The sequence below is a fragment of the Jaculus jaculus genome, chromosome X, assembly GCF_020740685.1.
Source record: "Jaculus jaculus isolate mJacJac1 chromosome X, mJacJac1.mat.Y.cur, whole genome shotgun sequence".
Lineage (NCBI taxonomy): Eukaryota > Metazoa > Chordata > Mammalia > Rodentia > Dipodidae > Jaculus > Jaculus jaculus.
Window position 1 is genome coordinate 152,971,525 of NC_059125.1, and position 20,306 is coordinate 152,991,830.

The following is a 20,306-nucleotide window of genomic DNA, read 5'->3' on the forward strand; positions in this document are numbered from 1 at the left end:
GGGCCCGGAGGCGAGTGGTGCCTGAGCGTCCTGGGGCGCAGCAGCTGCTCCTTCACCAGGCCCCCCTTGCTGGACAGGGCCTCCCTCGTCGGGGTCGCCCTCAGCAGCCTCGTTATCGGGATCCTGAGCGCCGCGCGGCTCCCGGACGTCGTCTTCGTTGTCACTGCGGCCTTCGCCCGCTGAAGAACGGCCGGGGCTGCGCTGGTCTTCGGGAGCACGAGGACGATTCTGCCCTCTATGCTCTCCTTCTTCTCCTCCTCCTCCTCCCGCGGCTCCGCCGGTGCCCACTGCGGGCTCCTGCGTGTCCACTCGGGCCTTCCTCACGGAGCCCGCACCCGAATGGCGTCCTGAGGAGGAAATGAGGCCGCGAGTCAGGCCCCGCCCCTTTCCCCAACGTTCGTGGCACGAGGGGTCCCTCAGGTCTGTGGCGCCTGTGGAAACAGGAACTCACGAATATTGGTTCCCACTAAGCTTGCCCACTCCCTGGCCTACCGAGACTATAATGGGTCATACAGCTTGTGCTCCCTCTCACTGTTGTTCCTTATGGCATTTGGGAAAATACACCCCTTCAAGGTGGCTTCTCGCCAAGCTGGCACATTGAATGCCACAGATCCCGTGGGCAACAGAAAACCTAGTCCTGAGGAAGCTCAGTCTGGTGGTAGTTGTAGGTGGTACAACTCAAGGCTTCAGAGCTCCTGCGTAAATAGGCCCCCTCCGTCCTTCACCCCACCCATCCAGGACTTGACATATGGTTCTGCTAGGCTGCCCCACCCCAGTTGTTCCCTCAGACCTTGACCACCCTTGCATACAATGTAGTCCCATTTCCCTCACCAGGTGAAGGCATATGCATTAAGGTGAAAACTTAGTTGGTGCTCCTATGGAGGTTTGTCTTGCAGGGCAGTGTCTTTGACTGGCTTGCACCAGGTGTTTCCTGAGGTACATAGATACTATGAGGTGTCACTCAGTTATAGCGTGTGGCTTCTTGAGAAGAAGGGAGCAGGACTGAGCCACCATGCAGGCTTCAGACTAAGGTTTCTCAGCTGCTGTAGACAGGGATGAACGTCAAAGCCACCCTGGTGGCTCAGGAAACCTGAGCAAGCCCAGAGACTGGCTGCCTCAGAACTCACAGGAACCTCACACCACTGGCCACTATGGAGATGACCTACTACAGCCTGTAGCTTATAGTCAGCAGACCTGACTATATTGTGAACAGGACAGTCCACAAATTCAGTCATGTAAGTATGGATGGCCCTGACCACAGCCAGGGGACCAGAGAAAAGATTGTTTCACTGTATTTGATTCTGTTCAATCACAAGCACTAGGGATGTTCAGTAAAAAGTGGGAATGATGGAGAGCATAGAACAGTCTCTTATGAATACATCTAGGGAAATGCCAGAACAGAACACCTAAACAATGATCCAGTGGCCTGGGTGGGTGCAAAAGTGGGTGGTCTAAAATTAGAGACACAGATGTGAGGGCAGCCTGGATGAACTCAGGCATCAAAATGGTAGTCTTTTGCCACGGGCAAAGTAAGGTCACAAGACACCGTTACCAGATGCTACTATCATTGTCTCTAGGCCTTTCTGGTCCCACATGGAAGCAGAGATGGCCTTCACTGAAATATCTGAACCCTTTAGAACCAGCCTCCACAAGGTGCAGCGCAGAGATACCTCATAGTGTCTGGCACTGTACTGGCTATGTGAGTCAAAAAAGGGACCTGGGTGGGAGGGTACTGGTCTGCAGTTGGATTTGACCTCCATCAGAAGGTCCATACAAGAGATCAATATAAGCAGTCAAGAAAACTTAGGGTGGAAGAAGACATTCCTAATGCACTTGGCCTGTCACCAATACAGAGAGCCAAGGAAAATACTTGTTTTAATCATGTTTCTCTTTTTGTCCTTCAGTTTTAGCTGACTGAGTCCTAAAGACTCCACTCAATTCAAAATCTCCATCATCTGTCTGGCCTTGTTTTCCAAGTTGATGCAGACCATGCAGTGCTTTGTGACCCATGTATTATTAGACCCCAGTCAGGCAAAGGGTGCTAAGCCTAACCTAGTGTTTCTTAGTTCATCCATGCTTCCCCAGGGACTGAGTGCATACAGCAGCTGCCACTTTTTCATGCATTGGTCCTTGGGGATTGTCCACACTACTGTTGCTCTGTTACTGAAGGAGAGCTGCTTAAATGTTGTTACCCCAGAAAATAAATTTAGTCTACTCCTCTGTATCTGAGGATCATTTAAGTTTCTGTGTATCTACATTTTCATGATTTTGCCATTGTGTGGAAGGGATGATTCTGTAATTCAGGTATGTATCCAGATGGTATCTCTGATGGCAAGTCAAGAAGTAGAAGAAAACAATTCTTTCCTTTCCTTTAGCATTAACTTCAGTGGACATGTTTGAGGATTTTTTTGAGTTCCATCCTAATATTTTTATATGAAGTACATAACAAGAACAGAAAATGTATGCTTTCTCAGGTCCATCATTGTTATAGCACAAATACTTATAATGTAATTGATGCTTTCATTCTTTTCCACCATGAAAAGTAATGATTCCATGCAATTCCAAAGAAGTCTTTGCATGAGTAATTATTTCATCCATCTGAATTATCAAAAAAAGATACTAAATTAATCTTTACATTTTTATTCATATCTGAGGTTGATATACAGTGTGACATTACTATACCGAAAATGTGTTCTCTCTCAAAAATTCTTTTTAAAGGAAGAGTTTTATTAATTTTTTTAGAGCATTTTATATATTTCCAACAAGAGAGAAAGAGAGAGGGAAGACAGAAAGAGAGAGAATGGGTGCTACAGGGCCTCTAACCACTAAAAATGAAATCCAGATACATGTGCCACTTTGTTCATTTGGCTGTGGAGTTATTTAACCCAGGTCATTAGGGTTTGCAGGCAAGTGCCTTAACCGTTGAGCCAACTCTGCAGCACCTAGGTTTTTTTTCCAAGTGAAAACAGCTTTTATTATAGTTCCTGGAGGTGCAAAAATGCTGCGGGTTGCTATCGAAGGGGCAGCACAGGGCAAGGGATGAAACAGAACAGCGCCTCCATTAAGAACAGACTACTGGGAGATGGGAGACAAGTAAGGTGGCACAGGGTTTCAGATGAAGGTGGGGCTGGGAGGGAAGCTGCGCTAGGTGAGGCTGGGAACTGGTGGATATTCCTATGGTTGGATATTGGGTGTCAGTTGAAGCTTAAAGAGTTCCCTTGTGTGGATGAGCATGAATGAAGGATGAGGGAGAGTTTGGGGAGCAGGTCTGAGTCCACAGAGCTTCCTGTCATTCCTGAGCTAGAGCCTGACTACAGCAGTGCAGCCTGCAGTCTGTTCAGTGTGGGGATCGGGGGGTACAGGGAACAGAGCCACTAGAGTCTCCACTCCTAACACTCAAGTACGGTGGATGTGGTGGCAGAGCAGGCAGGCAGCCGTCCACGTGTTACCAAGGCCTGTCCTGTGCTGCCTGAGCAGCGGCTGCCTGGGGAGGCAGGCGGCATACAATGTTTGCTTAGGAGTGCTTTGTTCCAGGCCAGCGTCTACTGCACATGCCCTACATCCCTGTGGTGCCCTAGGGGCTGTGTAATGCGCAGTGGCCCCCAGCCCCAGGGTTCCACAGGAATGAGGTAGGGCACTTACAAGGCCCAGACAAGAGCACCAACAAGGAGGGAAGGGGAGGTTCACCAGCACCATCTTCAGGACTAGTAGCTGGGGTGGGGCAGGGCCCAACAATTCCCACATTCCAGCGCAGCCACATCCCCAACCTAAGTCAGGCTCAGCAAGCCCAAAGGGCCTTGCCCCAGCCCTGGCTCCTCTGCTGCCACACTAAGAGCAGTGGTCCCAAGCAGCTTTGGGAACCTGCGTGGATGCAGTGATGCAGGCCTGGGCCACTCTTCTGTAGGTTCCCTGAGCCCCTAGGTTTTTAAAAATACATTTATTTGACACAGAGAGAAAGAAGGATTGAGAGAGAGAGAGAGAAGGGGAGAGAATTGGCACAGCAGGGCCTCTAGCCACTGTCTATGAATTCCAAATGCATGTGCCACTTTGTGCCTCAGGCTTTAAGTGGGTACTAGGGAATTAAACCTGGGTCCTTAGTCTTTGCAGGTAGGTGCCTCAACTACTTAGCCATCTTCCAGCTTCCATTCCATAATCTTTATACATTATTTACTTGCAAGCAGAGAAAGAGAGAGAGAGAGAATATGAGTGCAACCAGGACCTCTTGATACTGCAAACAACCTTTAAACACATGTACCACTTTATGCATCTGGCTTTATGTAGGTCCTGGGGAATTGAACGGAGGCAATCAGACTTTGCAAACATATTCCTTTAATTGATGAGCCATCTCTCCAGTCACATCCCTTCAGAATTCTGATACTGGGAACATCCCTATCACCACTGAGTCTGATTTCCACCTAAAGAACAAAATTTAATCTGCATGGAGACATCAAACAACCAGATGAATTTGGATAGGTGTTTTGAGAATTATGACTGAAATGGTTTCATATCAGTGGAGAAAAGTTTTGGGACAGATTTGTTAGGTGTTTAGGAGACGGTGTTACCTTGCTTTATTCTTTTGTGGGTTTGGCCAGCTCTCCTTATGCTCTTACACTTCAAATATTTCTTCATGGATCTTACTGGCTACTTTTGTATGTGTGTGTGAGTACATGTGCAGATGCACGTGCCCATGGTAAACATGTGTGGAGGCCAAAGGAAGATATCAAGTATCCTCCACCACTCTTCCACTTTATTTCCTTAACACAGGGTGTCTCACTGAATGAGTCAGGTTTTCAGAAAAACCCAGTGAGCAACCTATTTCCAGCCTCTTCATTGCCAAGGTTGAAGGCACATGCATGACCACACCTGAATCTTACACATTTTATTTAACTTCATTTTGACAATTCCATACATATGTAGTATATTTTCTTATATTTACACCCATTACCACATGTTATCTCCTCCCATTAAACCTCTTCTTCCCTGCTATTTCCCTTCTTACTTCTATGACTTTTTAAATTTTACATTTAAAATATTCTTATTCATTTATTTGAGAGACAGAGAGATAGACAGAGTGCATGAATATGGGCATTCCCGGGCTTCCTGCTTCTGCAAAAAAATTCCAGATGCATGTACCACTTTGTGCATCTGGTTTTACATGTGTACTAGGGAATCAAACTTCGGCCATCAGGCTTGCAAGCAAGTGCCTTTAACAGCTGAACCATCTTTCAAGACCCTAATTTTATTTTTTAAACTTTATTTTCTACTTGGCAACTTGTATACATTTATAGGATATATTTTGAACATATTCCCTCTTCATTACATTGTCTTGCCCCTCTCCCAGTCTCCAGTCCATTGAAACCCTCTTCTTCCCAGCTCTTCCCTAGGCTACTTTCATGTTTTCTCTGTGTGTATGTCCCATTATGTTCAATGAGAGTTACGTGCATGTGCATGGATGGAGAATTATTGACCAGTGCAACTTAAATAATGGTTACAAGTACTGAAGAAAATGTCCCTACCATCCATTTAATGCCAATAACTCTTCAGAAGAGATGGCCGCTGTACGCCGTCCACCACCATCAGTGAAAGAATATGGATGGGCCCAGCAATGTGAAGATAACCGTAATTGCTGTGAGATCAAGAAATTCAATGGCAGCCGGGCGTGGTGGCGCACGCCTTTAATCCCAGCACTCGGGAGGCAGAGGTAGGAGGATTGCCATGAGTTCAAGGTCACCCTGAGATGACAGAGTTAATTCCAGGTCAGCCTGGACCAGAGTGAGACCCTACCTCGAAAAACCAAAAAAAAAAAAAAAAGAAATTCAATGGCCATGTGATATCCAGTAAACTGAATTCCAGCCAGAGGAAAGGACTCCTTTTCCTGAGGCTTGATGATAAAGTCTCCCAAGACCAACATTACCATGAAAATATGCCTGAACAGGGACAAGGAAGACCTCTGGAGTAGGCTGGAGTTTTCAGAAGTTAATCAACTAAAAGTGAGAGGAAAGGAAAAGTCATACTTGGGTAGCTAAATCCTTGCCTCTGCATTCCTGCTCCCAGACGGTCATGCAGCCTGTTACAGTGGTGGTTTGAATGTGAATGTACATTCCAAATGGTCTCTGGTAGTTTTGATTAAGCTTGGAAATTAAGCCTCCAGTAGCCTGTTAGGGGAGGTGTCAATGTGGGCTGATCTTAAGTATAGTCCTTAGGTGTGTTCAGAGTGGTTTGAAATCTGGCTGTTTGTGCTTCTTGGCTGCTGGTGGTGTCTCATAGTGCTATGCATCTATGGAAGTGAGCCAGCTTCTTCTGCCATTGATGGTGTTTCTTCTGGATTCCTTAAGCCTGCAGCCCTTTTCTCCCACAAGCTCTTTCTGGTTGAATGTTTTTCCAGGAATGTGAAGGTAACTGCAACACTACAAGACCCAGCTTACTAAGCTCCTTAATAGTGCCTGTTCGATGACTACAGGCCCAGTCCACCGAGCTACCTCCTTACATTCTTTGGTGTCTGCACATGTGCAATGGAATACCCCTTTAGGCAGAGACAGGGCTAGCCACAAGCTGCCACTCATAAGTCCTCTCCCCTTTTGTAACTCATATAAACAGGAAAAGGTGGATCACTCAGAGCTCTCTGTGAACTGCTCCATCATGTGATTCTTCATACCGGGTTAGGTATGCGCAGCTGATCTCTGTATTCATAAAGGATAGGTGAGGGCACCATGAGGTCACACGTACAGATCCCATTAAGGTGACTTTGTAACACAGACCTACTTCCTCCTAAACCATCCTTGTTGGCTACAGAAGCCCACTCACACAGTCACTTCAGGGGATGCTACCCATACCACACCCTCCCGCCAGCTCCAATGGCAAACTGCAGACTCACTCTTCCAGACCCCTCTATTCCCTCATACCTCTCTCTCTTTGCCATGTCATCCCGAGATGGGCCTCAAACCTCTGCTTGTCTATTCCAGACCACTCCCACGTCATCCCTGAGCCTCTGCCATGAACTGTGGAAAGGATGCCACCCCAGTATTTGGCTTCCCATGCTATCTAAGGAAACCCAGTCCATGGTGTCTCACTCCTGCTCTGAATCTCACAATCATCCCTTGACCAGCAGAACTTCCTCCACAGTCATGCCCTCCACTCCTGCACCTTATCAACCTCCACGTATACACCTGCAAGCCTTCAGCTCTCTCTGAACAACCTCTGCTGTTCTGGGCTTCAAGCTTCAGCTGCCAGTCTCCCTGGCATTCTTTGTTGCCTACTATGCCACCTGTTCTCCTACCTAGGACCTGCGTGGCTTCTGGGATCTTCACACTAGCACCCACCTCCTGCTCCACTGTCCTTCTCTGGCTCTACTGAAGGAATGAGGTATCCTTTTCCCCACACAGCACCTTGCAAGGCCCAAAGCACCTGTGGAAACAGGACCTGTCAGAGGTTGCTTCCTGTTAAGCTGAATGGCCTCATGCCTCTGAGAGACCTCTGATGACCTAAAATCCTCTGTTCCCATGCAAGGATGTTCCCTACCTCACTACGTCAAATGAACCCCACTTGCTTCCTTCCAAGCAAGAACACCCTTGCTGAGTATTTCTAATAACTTGAGCCATAGGAAGCCTGAGGATTCAGGAAGTACATCCCATTTGCACTAATAGGTGGTACAAGGAGATCTTCAGAGTGCCTGTGCAATCAGGCCAAACCTCTGCTGGGACACCCCTCCATAAGATATCAAGGCCCTGATAGATGACTCCACTAGGCTACCCCAACCTAACCAAGAAAACCCGCATGATCACAGCACATATTATCATCCCTTACCAGGCAGGCATCCCCCAATGATACATTATCATTGCTTAAGGAGCCAGGCCTATCACAGCCCTGAATGCTGACACAAGCTGGACCCCTATGCTTTAACGCCTGTGTGAGGGAGTCATGTAGCTTTGTTAGGCAGTAAGTGTGACTGGGTCCCTGAAAATATCTTTACAGTCTCCACTTTGCTAGAGATCAAAATAAGATCTGACTTATTATCTTTTCCTTAGATCTGTTTGTCCACACCCTGGGCCCCTCCTGGGAGGGAAGTCTTCTTTCCTAGGATTTAATCTTAACATTTTGGTTGGTCAAGCTCAGTCCCCAGAACTTGGTGTCATAGCTTGCCTCTTCAAGACAGCCTCTATCCAAAACCAATCAGCTCTCTGTCTCCTGAGCCAGAAGATGAAACCTACCATAATAAGTTTTTAAATAGATGTGTGCAAGGAGACAAGCCTCTCATTGGGCTGCCTGGTCACTTTTGAATCTCCAGTTCCTGGTGAGTTTCCCCTTGTCTCAGCACAGCTGTGCTGTGATGACGGGGAACCCCCTGATCCCTACCTACCTTTCCTGCCCTCTGCATGGCAGGAGCTCTTTTGAAGTTTCTTTCCTTTCTCCTGTCCCTTTTAACATTTCTTTTTCTTTTCTTTATTTCTTTCTTACTCTGGTTTTTTTCTTTCTTTCTCTCTTTCTTTCTTTCTTTCTCTCTTTCTTTCTTTCTTTCTCTTTCTTTCTTTCTTTCTTTCTTTCTTTCTTTCTTTCTTTCTTTCTTTCTTTCTTTCTCTCTCTCTCTCTCTCTCTCTCTCTCTTTTTTTTTATGGTAGGACCTAGCTCTAGCCCAGGCAAACCTGGAATTCACTATGTAGTCTCATGGTGGCCTTGAACTCACCGTAATTCTCCTACCTCTGCCAAGAGCGCTGGTATTAAAAGGCATTAGCCACCACACCCAGTGGATTTTTACATTTCTTCAAGAACTACCACATGGGTATATCCATCTTCCTTCCCTTGGTCCTGTACTTCCCTCAATAAATGTAATATTTTAATAATTATCTTTATCAGTATTATTCATTTATTAGAGAGAAAGAGAGAGAGAGGGAGAGGGCGAGAATGGTTACGCTAGGACTTCCAGCCATTGCAAAGGATCTCCAGACACATGCACCACCTTGTCCATCTGACTTACGTTGGTCCTGAGGAATCATACCTGGGTCCTTTGGCTTTGCAAGTAAGCACCTTAACCTACTAAGCCATCTCTCTAGTCCTTTCTTAGTCTTATTTTATTCAATTCTTTGGTTAAATGTTGACATGAGGGCTGGAGAGATGGCTTAGCGGTTAAGGCACATGTCTGTGAAGCCTAAGGACCCAGGTATGATTCGATTCTCCATGTCCCATGTAAGCACATGGTGGCACATGCATCTGGAGTTCATTTGCAATGGCTAGAGGCCTTGGTACCCCTGTTCCCTCTCACCCTGTCTCTCCCTCTCTGTCTCTAAGAAATTAATAAGTAAAAATGTATCTTTTTTTAAAATTAGATATGAACCTAGGGTTTGAGACTCAAGGACTTTCCTGAACCCCTAACACCTTGTTTTACCTGGGTGTTATGATGACAGAACAACATATGTGTGTCCTGATAAGGCTGGACAAGCCCCTACAAACCTTACTTCCTCAAAGAACAGAAGCACACTAGATAGTCAGCAGAATGGCCACAGGGCAGCTTGTCTCTATGGGCACTAGGCTGGGTATTTCAGGTTAAGGAGGCTCATTTGGCATGAGCCCAGACTGGCAGAACCTTGTGCAAGAGCCGTGACTTCTAGTGGGGATTTCAGATGTAGTCCTTTTCTTTGGCAGCAAAGCATGATGATGACAGGGTGTGTGTGTGTGTGTGTGTGTGTGTGTGTGTGTGTGTGTGTATGTGTGTCCACCCAGTGGAATCCTATATGCTTATGTTTTAAGGAGTAGAACTTTCTCTTTCTTAGTGGTCCTGAAGGAACATGGCAGGGCAAGGGTGAGGCGGGAATGGCTTCTAACACTTGTGTTTCCTTTTATATTCTGGCACCTATTTGGTGAAGGAGTGTGAGTTCCTAGGAAGGCAAGGAGGATGGCTGGGTAATCCAAAAGTTTGTAGACCAAGATGCATGTGTTTCTACATTCAGAAATGAAAGTCAATTCACACTCGTTTGGCTAGGCAGCCCTAGAGCACAGTGCCTCACTGATAACGCAAGGGAAGTGGGGGCCACAAAAAAATGGGCAGACTCTTTTTTTCTTTTTTTGACCCGGACCAAGTGTGAATGTTTTCTGCCTGAGCTGAATGGATGTGGCATCTTGGGGTCCTAAGAAAAGGCATGAATTCTGGTGCCTACTAGGTTTCTGGTCAGGAACCAGACAGGTCTTGCAAACAGAGTACCACCAACAAATAACTTCAAATGTATATAATTTATAAATTTAAATGAAATAGTAGAAACTAAAAGAAGTGAATTAAAAAACATTGAAGGGATGGAGGTATGGCTTAGTGGATAATGTGGAATCCCTATTTTTAAATTTTTAACTTATTTATTAGATAGAGGGAGAGAGAGAGAGAGAGAGAATGAGAGGGAATAAGCATGCCAGGGCCTCCAGCCACAGCAATTGAACTCCTTATGCATGCACCACCTTGTGCATCTGGCTGACATGGGATCTGGGGAATTGAACCTGGGTCCTTAGGCTTTTTGGGCAAGTGCCTTAAGTGCTGGGCCATCTCTCCAATCCCAGAACCCCTCTTTTGAAAGTGCGATGTGGCGTGTGTGCGTGTATGTGTGTGTGTTATGGGTCAAGTGCATATATGTGTTCTTATGTATATGGAGACACACATATGTGTGTATGTGGAGGCCAGAGTTCCATGTCAATTGTCTTCATCAATGAATATCCACCTTAATTACTGATGCAGTGTCTCTCCAGCCCAGACATCACCAATTCAGTTAGATTAGTTATACAGCTTATTACTGGGATCTGCCTATTTCTGTCTCCTGAGCTATGAGATTACACTTGCAAGCCAGCATACTTTGTGTTTACATGGATGCTGGGGATCTGATCTCAGTCCTTCACATTTGTGCAATGCTTTACCAGCTAAGCCATCACTGGAGCCCCATGTAAATAATCTTTAGAGGAATACGGGCTATGTGGGAAAAGCCCACTCCATTATGGCTCTGGCCCTATTCCTCCTTTCTCAGATTGCTAAGAACTGACTGATTTTTCTCCCAGTGTAACCATCGATACCCAGAAAGATAGAAGATAATGGTAGCACGGCTTGAAAAATTACCTATGCCATGCTATAGAAACTAAGTCAAAGGGAGATGATGCAATTTTTACCTGAGAGAGATTAGTAGCCATAAATCAATAAAGTATAATAAAAATGAACCAGGATGATGCAAAGGAGGCACTGGATGTACAATGATATATGGGAGATGATTAAATGAAGAATGCATGAGAGAGAGAAAGAGGGAGAGTGAAGAGAAAGGTAGGAGGGAAGGAGCTCCTCCCTCCTGTGGCCAATATACATGCTAGATTAGTGGACATTCTTCCTCTCCTGCTATTCACCAAGCCCACTCTCATGGGATCATGAACAGAGTCTCTCTTCCTGCAGCCCACAATCTAACTACTCTACATTGCGACAAAGGTACAATATGCAATGTATGGAATACTAGGGATTTGATCCACTTGAAAGAATCCCTAAAGCAGACCAAAGAGATGCAAGGCTAAAATGGAGTGCTTATCAGGCAGAAATGATCACAAACCAGGTGAACACCACAACATTCCCTGAATCCTGGCAGGAGACAGATTTTTTTTTTCTCGAATTGTCCAGCAGACACTCACAGGTAAGGAGAAGGGTTTGAGGGTCTGGGCCACCACAAGCTGCAAGATGGAAAGAGGAAATCTGGAGAGAGAGAGGGAGAGAGAGGGAGGGAGGGAGGGAGGGAGGGAGGGAGGGAGAGAGAGAGAGAGAGAGAGAGAGAGAGAGAGAGAGAGAGAGAGAGAGAGAGGGAGCGAAGAGGGAGGGAGGGAGGATGCTGCTTACAGAACAGGACCCTGTTCCAGTGTGTAGAAGACTTCTAGTGAATACAAGCATACGAGTAAACTGCTAAACAGAAGTAAACCACCACCCCACAGATATCCCAAGAGAATGATAGATAACTCTGCTCAGCCCGAAAGTAACACAGGTACCAGAGGCTTCCCCTACTCAGGAGAACACAAAGGCTCATGATTCAGGAGGCAGCAGCCAGGGATTTCAGAAAGACCTGATATCCTTCCAACAAGTACGAGGGATGGATGCAAGGATTATGAATATCCAACCCACAAAAAAGAACAAAATTAATTAATAAAAAGGATTCAGATAGAAAAGGAAATAATAAAGTTGTCTATAAAAATCTGGGGGCTAGAGGGATGGATTAGCTGTAAAGGCATTTGCCTGCAAAGCCCAATGATCCAGGTTCAATTACCCAGGACCCACGTTAGCCAGATGCACAAGGGGGCATGTTTGGAGTTTGTTTGCAGGGACTGGGGACTGGAGGCCCTGGCGTGCCCATTCTCTCTCTCTCTGTCTCTCTCTCTCTCTTGCCCCCTCTTTCTCTGTCAAGTAAATACATAAATAAATAAACAAGCTGACCTTTAAAAAAATCTGATGGAAATCTGTAAGAGTCAATGTTGGAATTTAGCAAGACTCTAATGAAGCAGCTAGGAAGCTAGCCACCCACTTCCTAATCACAAGCGACTGTTCTCATGTTCCGCTACGGTAACCTCAAAGAGCTACAAAATTCCCACCCTGGTGTTTTTGTGCTGTTGAGCTTCCAGCATATAGTATTTTTTTAAATTTTGACAGAAAGATAATCCAGTGCTTGCAATGACATAGTGAAACCAGAATTTGGGCAGGAAGGTGTATTCTCTAGAGAAATTTTGTACAATAAGTCAAAAATTTTAAGTAAAAAATGCATACATGTTTAACTTAGTAGTTCTGCTTCTGACAATTTAGCTCAATAATAGGTATTCACAGCTTGGAGAGATGGTTCAGTTGTTAAAGGGATAGGTATTATTATGTAAAATTATGTATAATCTGGGAAACTTGGACACTATAAACATTCAATGATGGCATTCTTTTTAAGCTATGGTCAATACTTTTTCAGGGAGAATATTAGAAAATGGAAAAGTACCATGTTTTATGCCCCCCTCTGTGTGTGTATGTCCTTGTTCTTATATGTGCAGAGGCCAGAGGACAGCCTTGTCAACCTCAACGATGCCATTGACATTTTTGTGTGTATGAGTCTGTGTATGATGTATGGCTGTATGATACATGTGTGTGTATGTTAGAGGACAACATCACTGTTGGTCCTCACCTTTCAACCTGCTTGAGTCTAGATTCTGCAGGATTCTCCTGCTCCTCCTCTTATCTAGCCATAGGAGCATTGAAGTTACAGACATGTTCTACTACTTCTGGCTTTATGTGGGTTCTGGGGACCAGAACTCAGATCCTCTTGCTGGACTAGCAAGCACTTTACTCCTGGAGTCTCCTCCCAAGCCCTCATCCACCTTTTTCTGAGACATGATCTCTCATTGCGTGAAGCTTACCAATTAAGCTAGATTAGCTTTTCAGTGAGCCCCAGGGATCCTCCTAACTCTGCTTCCCCAGGCCTGAGATTTTAAGCACATGCCATCCTACCTAACCCCAAAAGGCAGTGTTTTAAAATATTAAGGAAAAAATAAGAGGAAACTTAAAAACCTGTATGTTACTTTCATACACACATATGAATAAAACTGTAGGATTAATAAATTTTATTTTTGTTGTAGTACTCAGAACAGAACCCCAGACTTCCACCATGCTAAATAAATACTCTACCCCTGAACTATATCCCAAGCCCCAAATTTTCTAACTTCAAAATTATTGACTGTATTTTGTGCTGAATGGCTGGATTTAAATAATATACTTTTTCTTCTATTTCCTAAATTGTCTTCAAGTACACTATACTACGACAAGATATCATTATCAGAATTGCCACTCCCCCTATTGAAGTACAAAAGATAACTTGGGAGGCATCTACCTTACCACCAGAGAGTAAAGTCAGAACAAACAAACAAACAAAAAACCAAAAAACAAAGAAATGGTACTTTGTTTTATTTACTTCAGAAACAAGCATTTAAGTATTTAAGTATCCACTCTTAACAACAGGAAAACAAGTCTACCAAGAGACTACTATGGAGAACATAGAGTCAAAAACCAGGACTTTGATATAATATTGAACCAAAAACATTAAATGCTTCTGCCTTTGTCATGTGTGGATGAGGAAAGCACCCAAATACTAGACATCAGGCCTCCTTCCTTGTCCTCATTTTACATCTGCCACTAACTCTTGATTCTGAATGTTCCTCAACACCAGGAAAAACTGGTCATGGAAGATGTTAATGGAAATTCGGAAGAGATTAGGGTCTTCAGACGTCAACCTACTAAAAAGGAGAGAGACACCATCAGAGAAAAGATATCTGTACAAGTCCCCAGCATTCTGCTCTTGCTTACAACTAAGCACCCGATCCTCCAATACATCACCCCCAGAGTGGAGACTCCCTCCCCCACCCCCGACTACAGACTCTTGGAGAACTAACGCAGACAGGGTACTGTTATCCACTGTGAACTCCTGCTGAACCATCATTTGTTGGAGCTGAGCATTTGAGATCAAAGACGTGCGAGCCATGTGTGCTTCCAGAGGGGAACGGAAAGGCACTGTAACAGAGCTGGTGGGGGGTATTATTAAGGCAATATCTAGTACTTTCTATACCATTTGCCTCAGTACACCTATAAGGTCTGGCTCAAAAACTCGCTCTCCTGCCTATACCAGGTCAGTGCAAGCCATCTCCTCAATGCTCAGTCTTTCCCCACCGCACTCCCTCAGCCCTCTGCCATATAAGTGACTCCCTGCCCTGTCAGAATGTTAAACCAAGTTGTACCTGACTGCCCACAGACACACTCTCAGCCCCTTATTAAATAAATATGCTGTGAACGTCTTTGAAACATGCCCCCATACCCTTGCCTGCATGTTCTAGCTACCACCCCCGATTCCTGGTCAAGGGGCTCCACAAAAAGGATACAACTCCAGGAGTCGATTTCCCATCGCCATCACAGCAGCTCCGCTGGGCCCGGAGGCGAGTGGTGCCTGAGCGTCCTGGGGCGCAGCAGCTGCTCCTTCACCAGGCCCCCCTTGCTGGACAGGGCCTCCCTCGTCGGGGTCGCCCGCAGCAGCCTCGTTACCGGGATCCTGAGCGCCGCGCGGCTCCCGGACGTCGTCTTCGTCGTCACTGCGGCCTTCGCCCGCTGAAGAACGGCCGGGGCTGCGCTGGTCTTCGGGAGCACGAGGACGATTCTGCCCTCTATGCTCTCCTTCTTCTCCTCCTCCTCCTCCCGCGGCTCCGCCGGTGCCCACTGCGGGCTCCTGCGTGTCCACTCGGGCCTTCCTCACGGAGCCCGCACCCGAATGGCGTCCTGAGGAGGAAATGAGGCCGCGAGTCAGGCCCCGCCCCTTTCCCCAACGTTCGTGGCACGTGAGGTCCCTGAGGTCTGTGGCGCCTGTGGAAACAGGAACTCACGAATATTGGTTCCCACTAAGCTTGCCCACTCCCTGGCCTACGGAGACTATAATGGGCCATACAGCTTGTGCTCCCTCTCACTGTTGTTCCTTAGGGCATTTGGGAAAATACACCCCTTCAAGGTGGCTTCTCGCCAAGCTGGCACATTGAATGCCACAGATCCCGTGGACAACAGAAAACCTAGTCCTGAGGAAGCTCAGTCTGGTGGTAGTTGTAGGCGGTACAACTCAAGGCTTCAGAGCTCTTGCGCAAATAGGCCCCCTCTGTCCTTCACCCCTCCGCATACAGGCCGTGACATATGGTTCTGCTAGGCTGCCCCCCAGTTGTTCCCTCAGACCTGGAACACCCTTGCATACAATGTAGTCCCATTTCCCTCACCAGGTGAAGGCATATGCATTAAGGTGAAAACTTAGTTGGTGCTCCTATGGAGGTTTTTCTTTTATTTTTTATTTTTTATTTTTTTAATTTTTTTTATTGTCATATTTTCATTTTTTTTTAAATTTTTATTAACATTTCCCATGATTATAAAATATATCCCATGGTAATTCCCTCCCTCCCCACCCCCACACTTTCCCATTTGAAATTCCATTCTCAATCATATTACCTCCCCATTACAATCCTTGTAATTACATATATACAATATCAACCTATTAAGTATCCTCCTCCCTTCCTTTCTCCACCCTTTATGTCTCTTTTCAACTTACTGGCCTCTGCTACTAAGTATTTTCATTCTCACACAGAAGCCCAGTCATCTGTAGCTAGGATCCCCATATGAGGGAGAACACGTGGCCTTGGTTTTCTGGGCCTGGGTTACCTGACTTAGTATAATACTTTCCAGGTCCATCTATGGAGGTTTTTCTTGCAGGGCAGTGTCTTTGACTGGCTTGCACCAGGTGTTTCCTGAGGTACATAGGTACTATGAGGTGTCACTCAGTTATAGCAAGTGCCTCCCTGAGGGGAAGCGAGCAGGGCTGAGCCACCACGCAGGCTTCAGACTAAGGTTTCTAAGCTGCTGTAGACAGGGATGAACGTCAAAGCCACCCTGGTGGCTCAGGAAACCTGAGCAAGCCCAGAGACTGGCTGCCTCAGAACTCACAGGAACCTCACACCACTGGCCACTATGGAGATGACCTACTACAGCCTGTAGCTTATAGTCAGCAGACCTGACTATATTGTGAACAGGACAGTCCACAAATTCAGTCATGTAAGTATGGATGGCCCTGACCACAGCCAGGGGACCAGAGAAAAGATTGTTTCACTGTATTTGATTCTGTTCAATCACAAGCACTAGGGATGTTCAGTAAAAAGTGGGAATGATGGAGAGTATAGAACAGTCTCTGATGAATACATCTAGGGAAATGCCAGAACAGAACACCTAAACAATGATCCAGTGGCCTGGGTGGGTGCACACGTGGGTGGTCCAAAATTTGAGACACAGATGTGAGGGCAGCCTGGATGACCTCAGGCCTCAAACTGATAGTCTTGAGCCACGGGCAAAGTAAGGTCAAATGACACCGTAACCAGGTTCTACCATCACTGTCTCTATGCCTTTCTTGTCCCACACGGAAGCAGAGATGGCCTTCACTGATATATCTGAACCCTTTAGAACCAGTCTACAAGGTGCAGCTCAGAGATACCTCATAGTGTCTGGTACTGTACTGGCTATGTGAGTCAAAAAAGGGACCTGGGTGGGAGGGTAGTGGTCTGCAGTTGGATTTGACCTCCATCAGAAGGTCCATACAAGAGGTCGATATAAACTGTCAAGAGAACTTAGGGTGGAAGAAGGCATTCCTAATGCACTTGGCATGTCACCAATACAGAGAGCCAAGGAAAAATACTTGTTTTTATCATGTTTCTCTTTTTGTCCTTCAGTTTTAGCTGACTGAGTCCTAAAGAATCCTCCCAACTCAAAATCTCCATCATGTGTCTGGCTTTGTTTTCCAAGTTGATGCAGACCATGCAGTGCTTTGTGACCCATGTATTATTATACTCCAGTCAGGCAAAGGGTGCTAAGCCTAACCTAGTGTTTCTTAGTTCATCCATGCTTCCCCAGGGACTGAGTGCATACAGCAGCTGCCACTTTTTCATGCATTGGTTCTTGGCGATTGTCCACACTACTGTTGCTCTGTTACTAAAGGAGAGCTGCTTAAATGTTGTTACCCCAGAAAATAAATTTAGTCTACTCCTCTGCATCTGAGGATCATTTCAGTTTCTGTGTATCTACATTTTCATGATTTTGTCATTGTGTGGAAGGGATGATTCTGGAATTCAGGTATGTATCCAGATGGTATTTATGATGGCAAGTCAAGAAGTACAAGAAAACAATTCTTTCCTTTCCTTTAGTATTAACTTCAGTGGACACGTTTGAGGATTTTTTTTAATATATATTTTTTAAAATTTTATTTATTTATTTGAGAGCGACAGACACAGAGAACGACAGGTAGAGGGAGAGAGAGGGAGAATGGGCGCGCCAGGGCTTCCAGCCTCTGCAAACGAACTCCAGATGCGTGCGCCCCCTTGTGCATCTGGCTAACGTGGCACCTGGGGAACCGAGCCTCGAACCGGGGTTCTTAGGCTTCACAGGCAAGCGCTTAACCGCTACACCATCTCTCCAGCACTGGAGGATTTTTTTTTGAGTTCCATCCTAATATTTTTATATGAAGTACATAACAAGAACAGAACATGTATGCTTTCTCAGGTTCATCATTGTTATAACTCAATTTCTAAATCATTTTCATGTAGCATATGAGCTTGTCTAAAAAATCTTCACAAACATGTACTGTAGTGTATGCATATACACTTATAATGTAATTGATGCTTTCATTCTTTTCCACCATGAAAAGTTATGATTCATGCAATTCTATAGAAGTCTTTGCATGAATAATTATTTCATCCATCTGAATTATCAAAATAAGATACTAAATTAAACTTTACATTTTTATTCATATCTGAGGTTGTTGATATACAGTATGACCTTACTGTCCAGAAAATGTGTTCTCTCTCAAGAATTCTTTTTTTTAATTAATTATTTATTTATTTGAGAGCGACAGACACAGAGAGAAAGACAGATAGAGGGAGAGAGAGAGAATGGGCGCGCCAGGGCTTCCAGCCTCTGCAAACGAACTCCAGACGCGTGCGCCCCCTGTGCATCTGGCTAACGTGGGACCTGGGTAACCGAGCCTCGAACCGGGGTCCTTAGGCTTCACAGGCAAGCGCTTATCCACTAACCCATCTCTCCAGCCCTCAAGAATTCTTTTTAAACAAAGAGTTTTATTATTTTTTAAAGCATTTTATTTATTTGCAACAAGGGAGCAAGAGAGAGAGAAGACAGAGAGAGAGAGAATAGGTGCTACAGGGCCTCTACCCACTGGAAATGAACGCCAGATACATGTGCCACTTTGTGCATCTGGCTGTGGAGTTATTGAACCCAGGTCATTAGGGTTTGCAGGCAAGTGCCTTATCCGTTGAGCCATCTCTGCTGCCCCTAGGGGTTTTTTTTTTTTCCCAAGTGAAAACAGTTCTTATTATAGTGTCTTGAGGTGCAACAATGCATCGGGTTGCTATGGAAGGGGCAGGGTTGGTATGGAAGGGACAGGACAGGGCAAGGGATGAAACAGAACAGTGCCTCCATTAAGAAGAGACCACTGGGGGCTAGAGAGATGGCTTAGCGGTTAATCGCTTGCCTGTGTATCCTAAGGACCCCGGTTCGAGGCTCCATTCCCCAGGACCCAAGTTAGCCAGATGCACAAGGGGGCGCACGCATCTGGAGTTCATCTGCAGTGGCTGGAGGCCCAGGCGCGCCCATTCTCTCTCTCTATCTGCCTCTTTTTCTATCATTCTCAAATAAATAAATAAAAATAATAAACAAAAATTTTTTTAAAAAAAGAACAGACCACTGGGAGATGGGAGAGAAGAAAGGTGACACAGGGTTTCAGATGTAGGTGGGGCTGGGAGGGAAGCTGCGCTAGGTGAGGCTGGGAACTGCTGGATATTCCTATGGTTGGATATTGGGTGTCAGGTGAAGCTTAAACAGTTCCCTTGTGTGGATGAGCATGAAAGAAGGATGAGGGAGAGTTTGGGGAGCGGGTCTGAGCCCGCAGAGAGTCCTGTCATTCCTGAGCTAGAGCCTGACTACAGCAGTGCAGCCTGCAGTCTGTTCAGTGTGGGGATCGGGGGGTACAGGGAACAGAGCCACTAGAGTCTCCACTCCTAACACTCAAGTACGGTGGATGTGGTGGCAGAGCAGGCAGGCAGCCGTCCACGTGTTACCAAGGCCTGTCCTGTGCTGCCTGAGCAGCGGCTGCCTGGGGAGGCAGGCGGCATACAGTGTTTGCTTAGGAGTGCTTTGTTCCAGGCCAGTGTCTACTGCGCATGCCCTACATCCCTGTGGTGCCCTAGGGGCTGTGTAATGCGCAGTGGCCCCCAGCCCCAGGGTTCCACAGGAATGAGGTAGGGCACTTACAAGGCCCAGACAAGAGCACCAACAAGGAGGGAAGGGGAGGGTCACCAGCACCATCTTCAGGACTAGTAGCTGGGGTGGGGCAGGGCCCAACAATTCCCACATTCCAGCGCAGCCACATCCCCAACCTAAGTCAGGCTCAGCAAGCCCAAAGGGCCTTGCCCCAGCCCTGGCTCCTCTGCTGCCACACTAAGAGCAGTGGTCCCAAGCAGCTTTGGGAACCTGCGTGGATGCAGTGATGCAGGCCTGGGCCACTCTTCTGTAGGTTCCCTGAGCCCCTAGGTTTTTAAAAATACATTTATTTGACACAGAGAGAAAGAAGGATTGAGAGAGAGAGAGAGAAGGGGAGAGAATTGGCACAGCAGGGCCTCTAGCCACTGTCTATGAATTCCAAATGCATGTGCCACTTTGTGCCTCAGGCTTTAAGTGGGTACTAGGGAATTAAACCTGGGTCCTT

The 20,306-nt window shown here is 46.1% G+C and overlaps 1 protein-coding gene across 1 annotated transcript; it reads right to left on the bottom strand.

Moving 5' to 3' along the window:
- Positions 1–13,969: 13,969 nt before the first annotated feature.
- LOC123456592 (cancer/testis antigen 1-like) lies at positions 13,970–19,970 on the bottom strand. Its single transcript, XM_045139979.1, has 4 exons — positions 19,853–19,970; positions 14,896–15,370; positions 14,413–14,541; positions 13,970–14,256 (listed from the first exon to the last, which is right to left on the bottom strand). The coding sequence occupies exons 1-4, from the start codon at positions 19,968–19,970 to the stop codon at positions 14,139–14,141; spliced, it is 840 nt and encodes a 279-aa protein (XP_044995914.1). The 3' UTR covers positions 13,970–14,138.
- Positions 19,971–20,306: the final 336 nt, after the last annotated feature.

Bases quoted from the DNA above. Each gene is read 5' to 3' on its own strand.
- LOC123456592 (XM_045139979.1), bottom strand. From the start codon at position 19,970: ATGTGGCTGCGCTGGAATGTGGGAATTGTTGGGCCCTGCCCCACCCCA. The intron at 15,371-19,852 runs GTAAGTGCCCTA...CTGTTTCCACAG, and splicing joins GGTGCTCTTGTCTGGGCCTT to GCGCCACAGACCTCAGGGAC. The intron at 14,542-14,895 runs GTATCCTTTTTG...ACCCCCCACCAG, and splicing joins GGAAATCGACTCCTGGAGTT to CTCTGTTACAGTGCCTTTCC.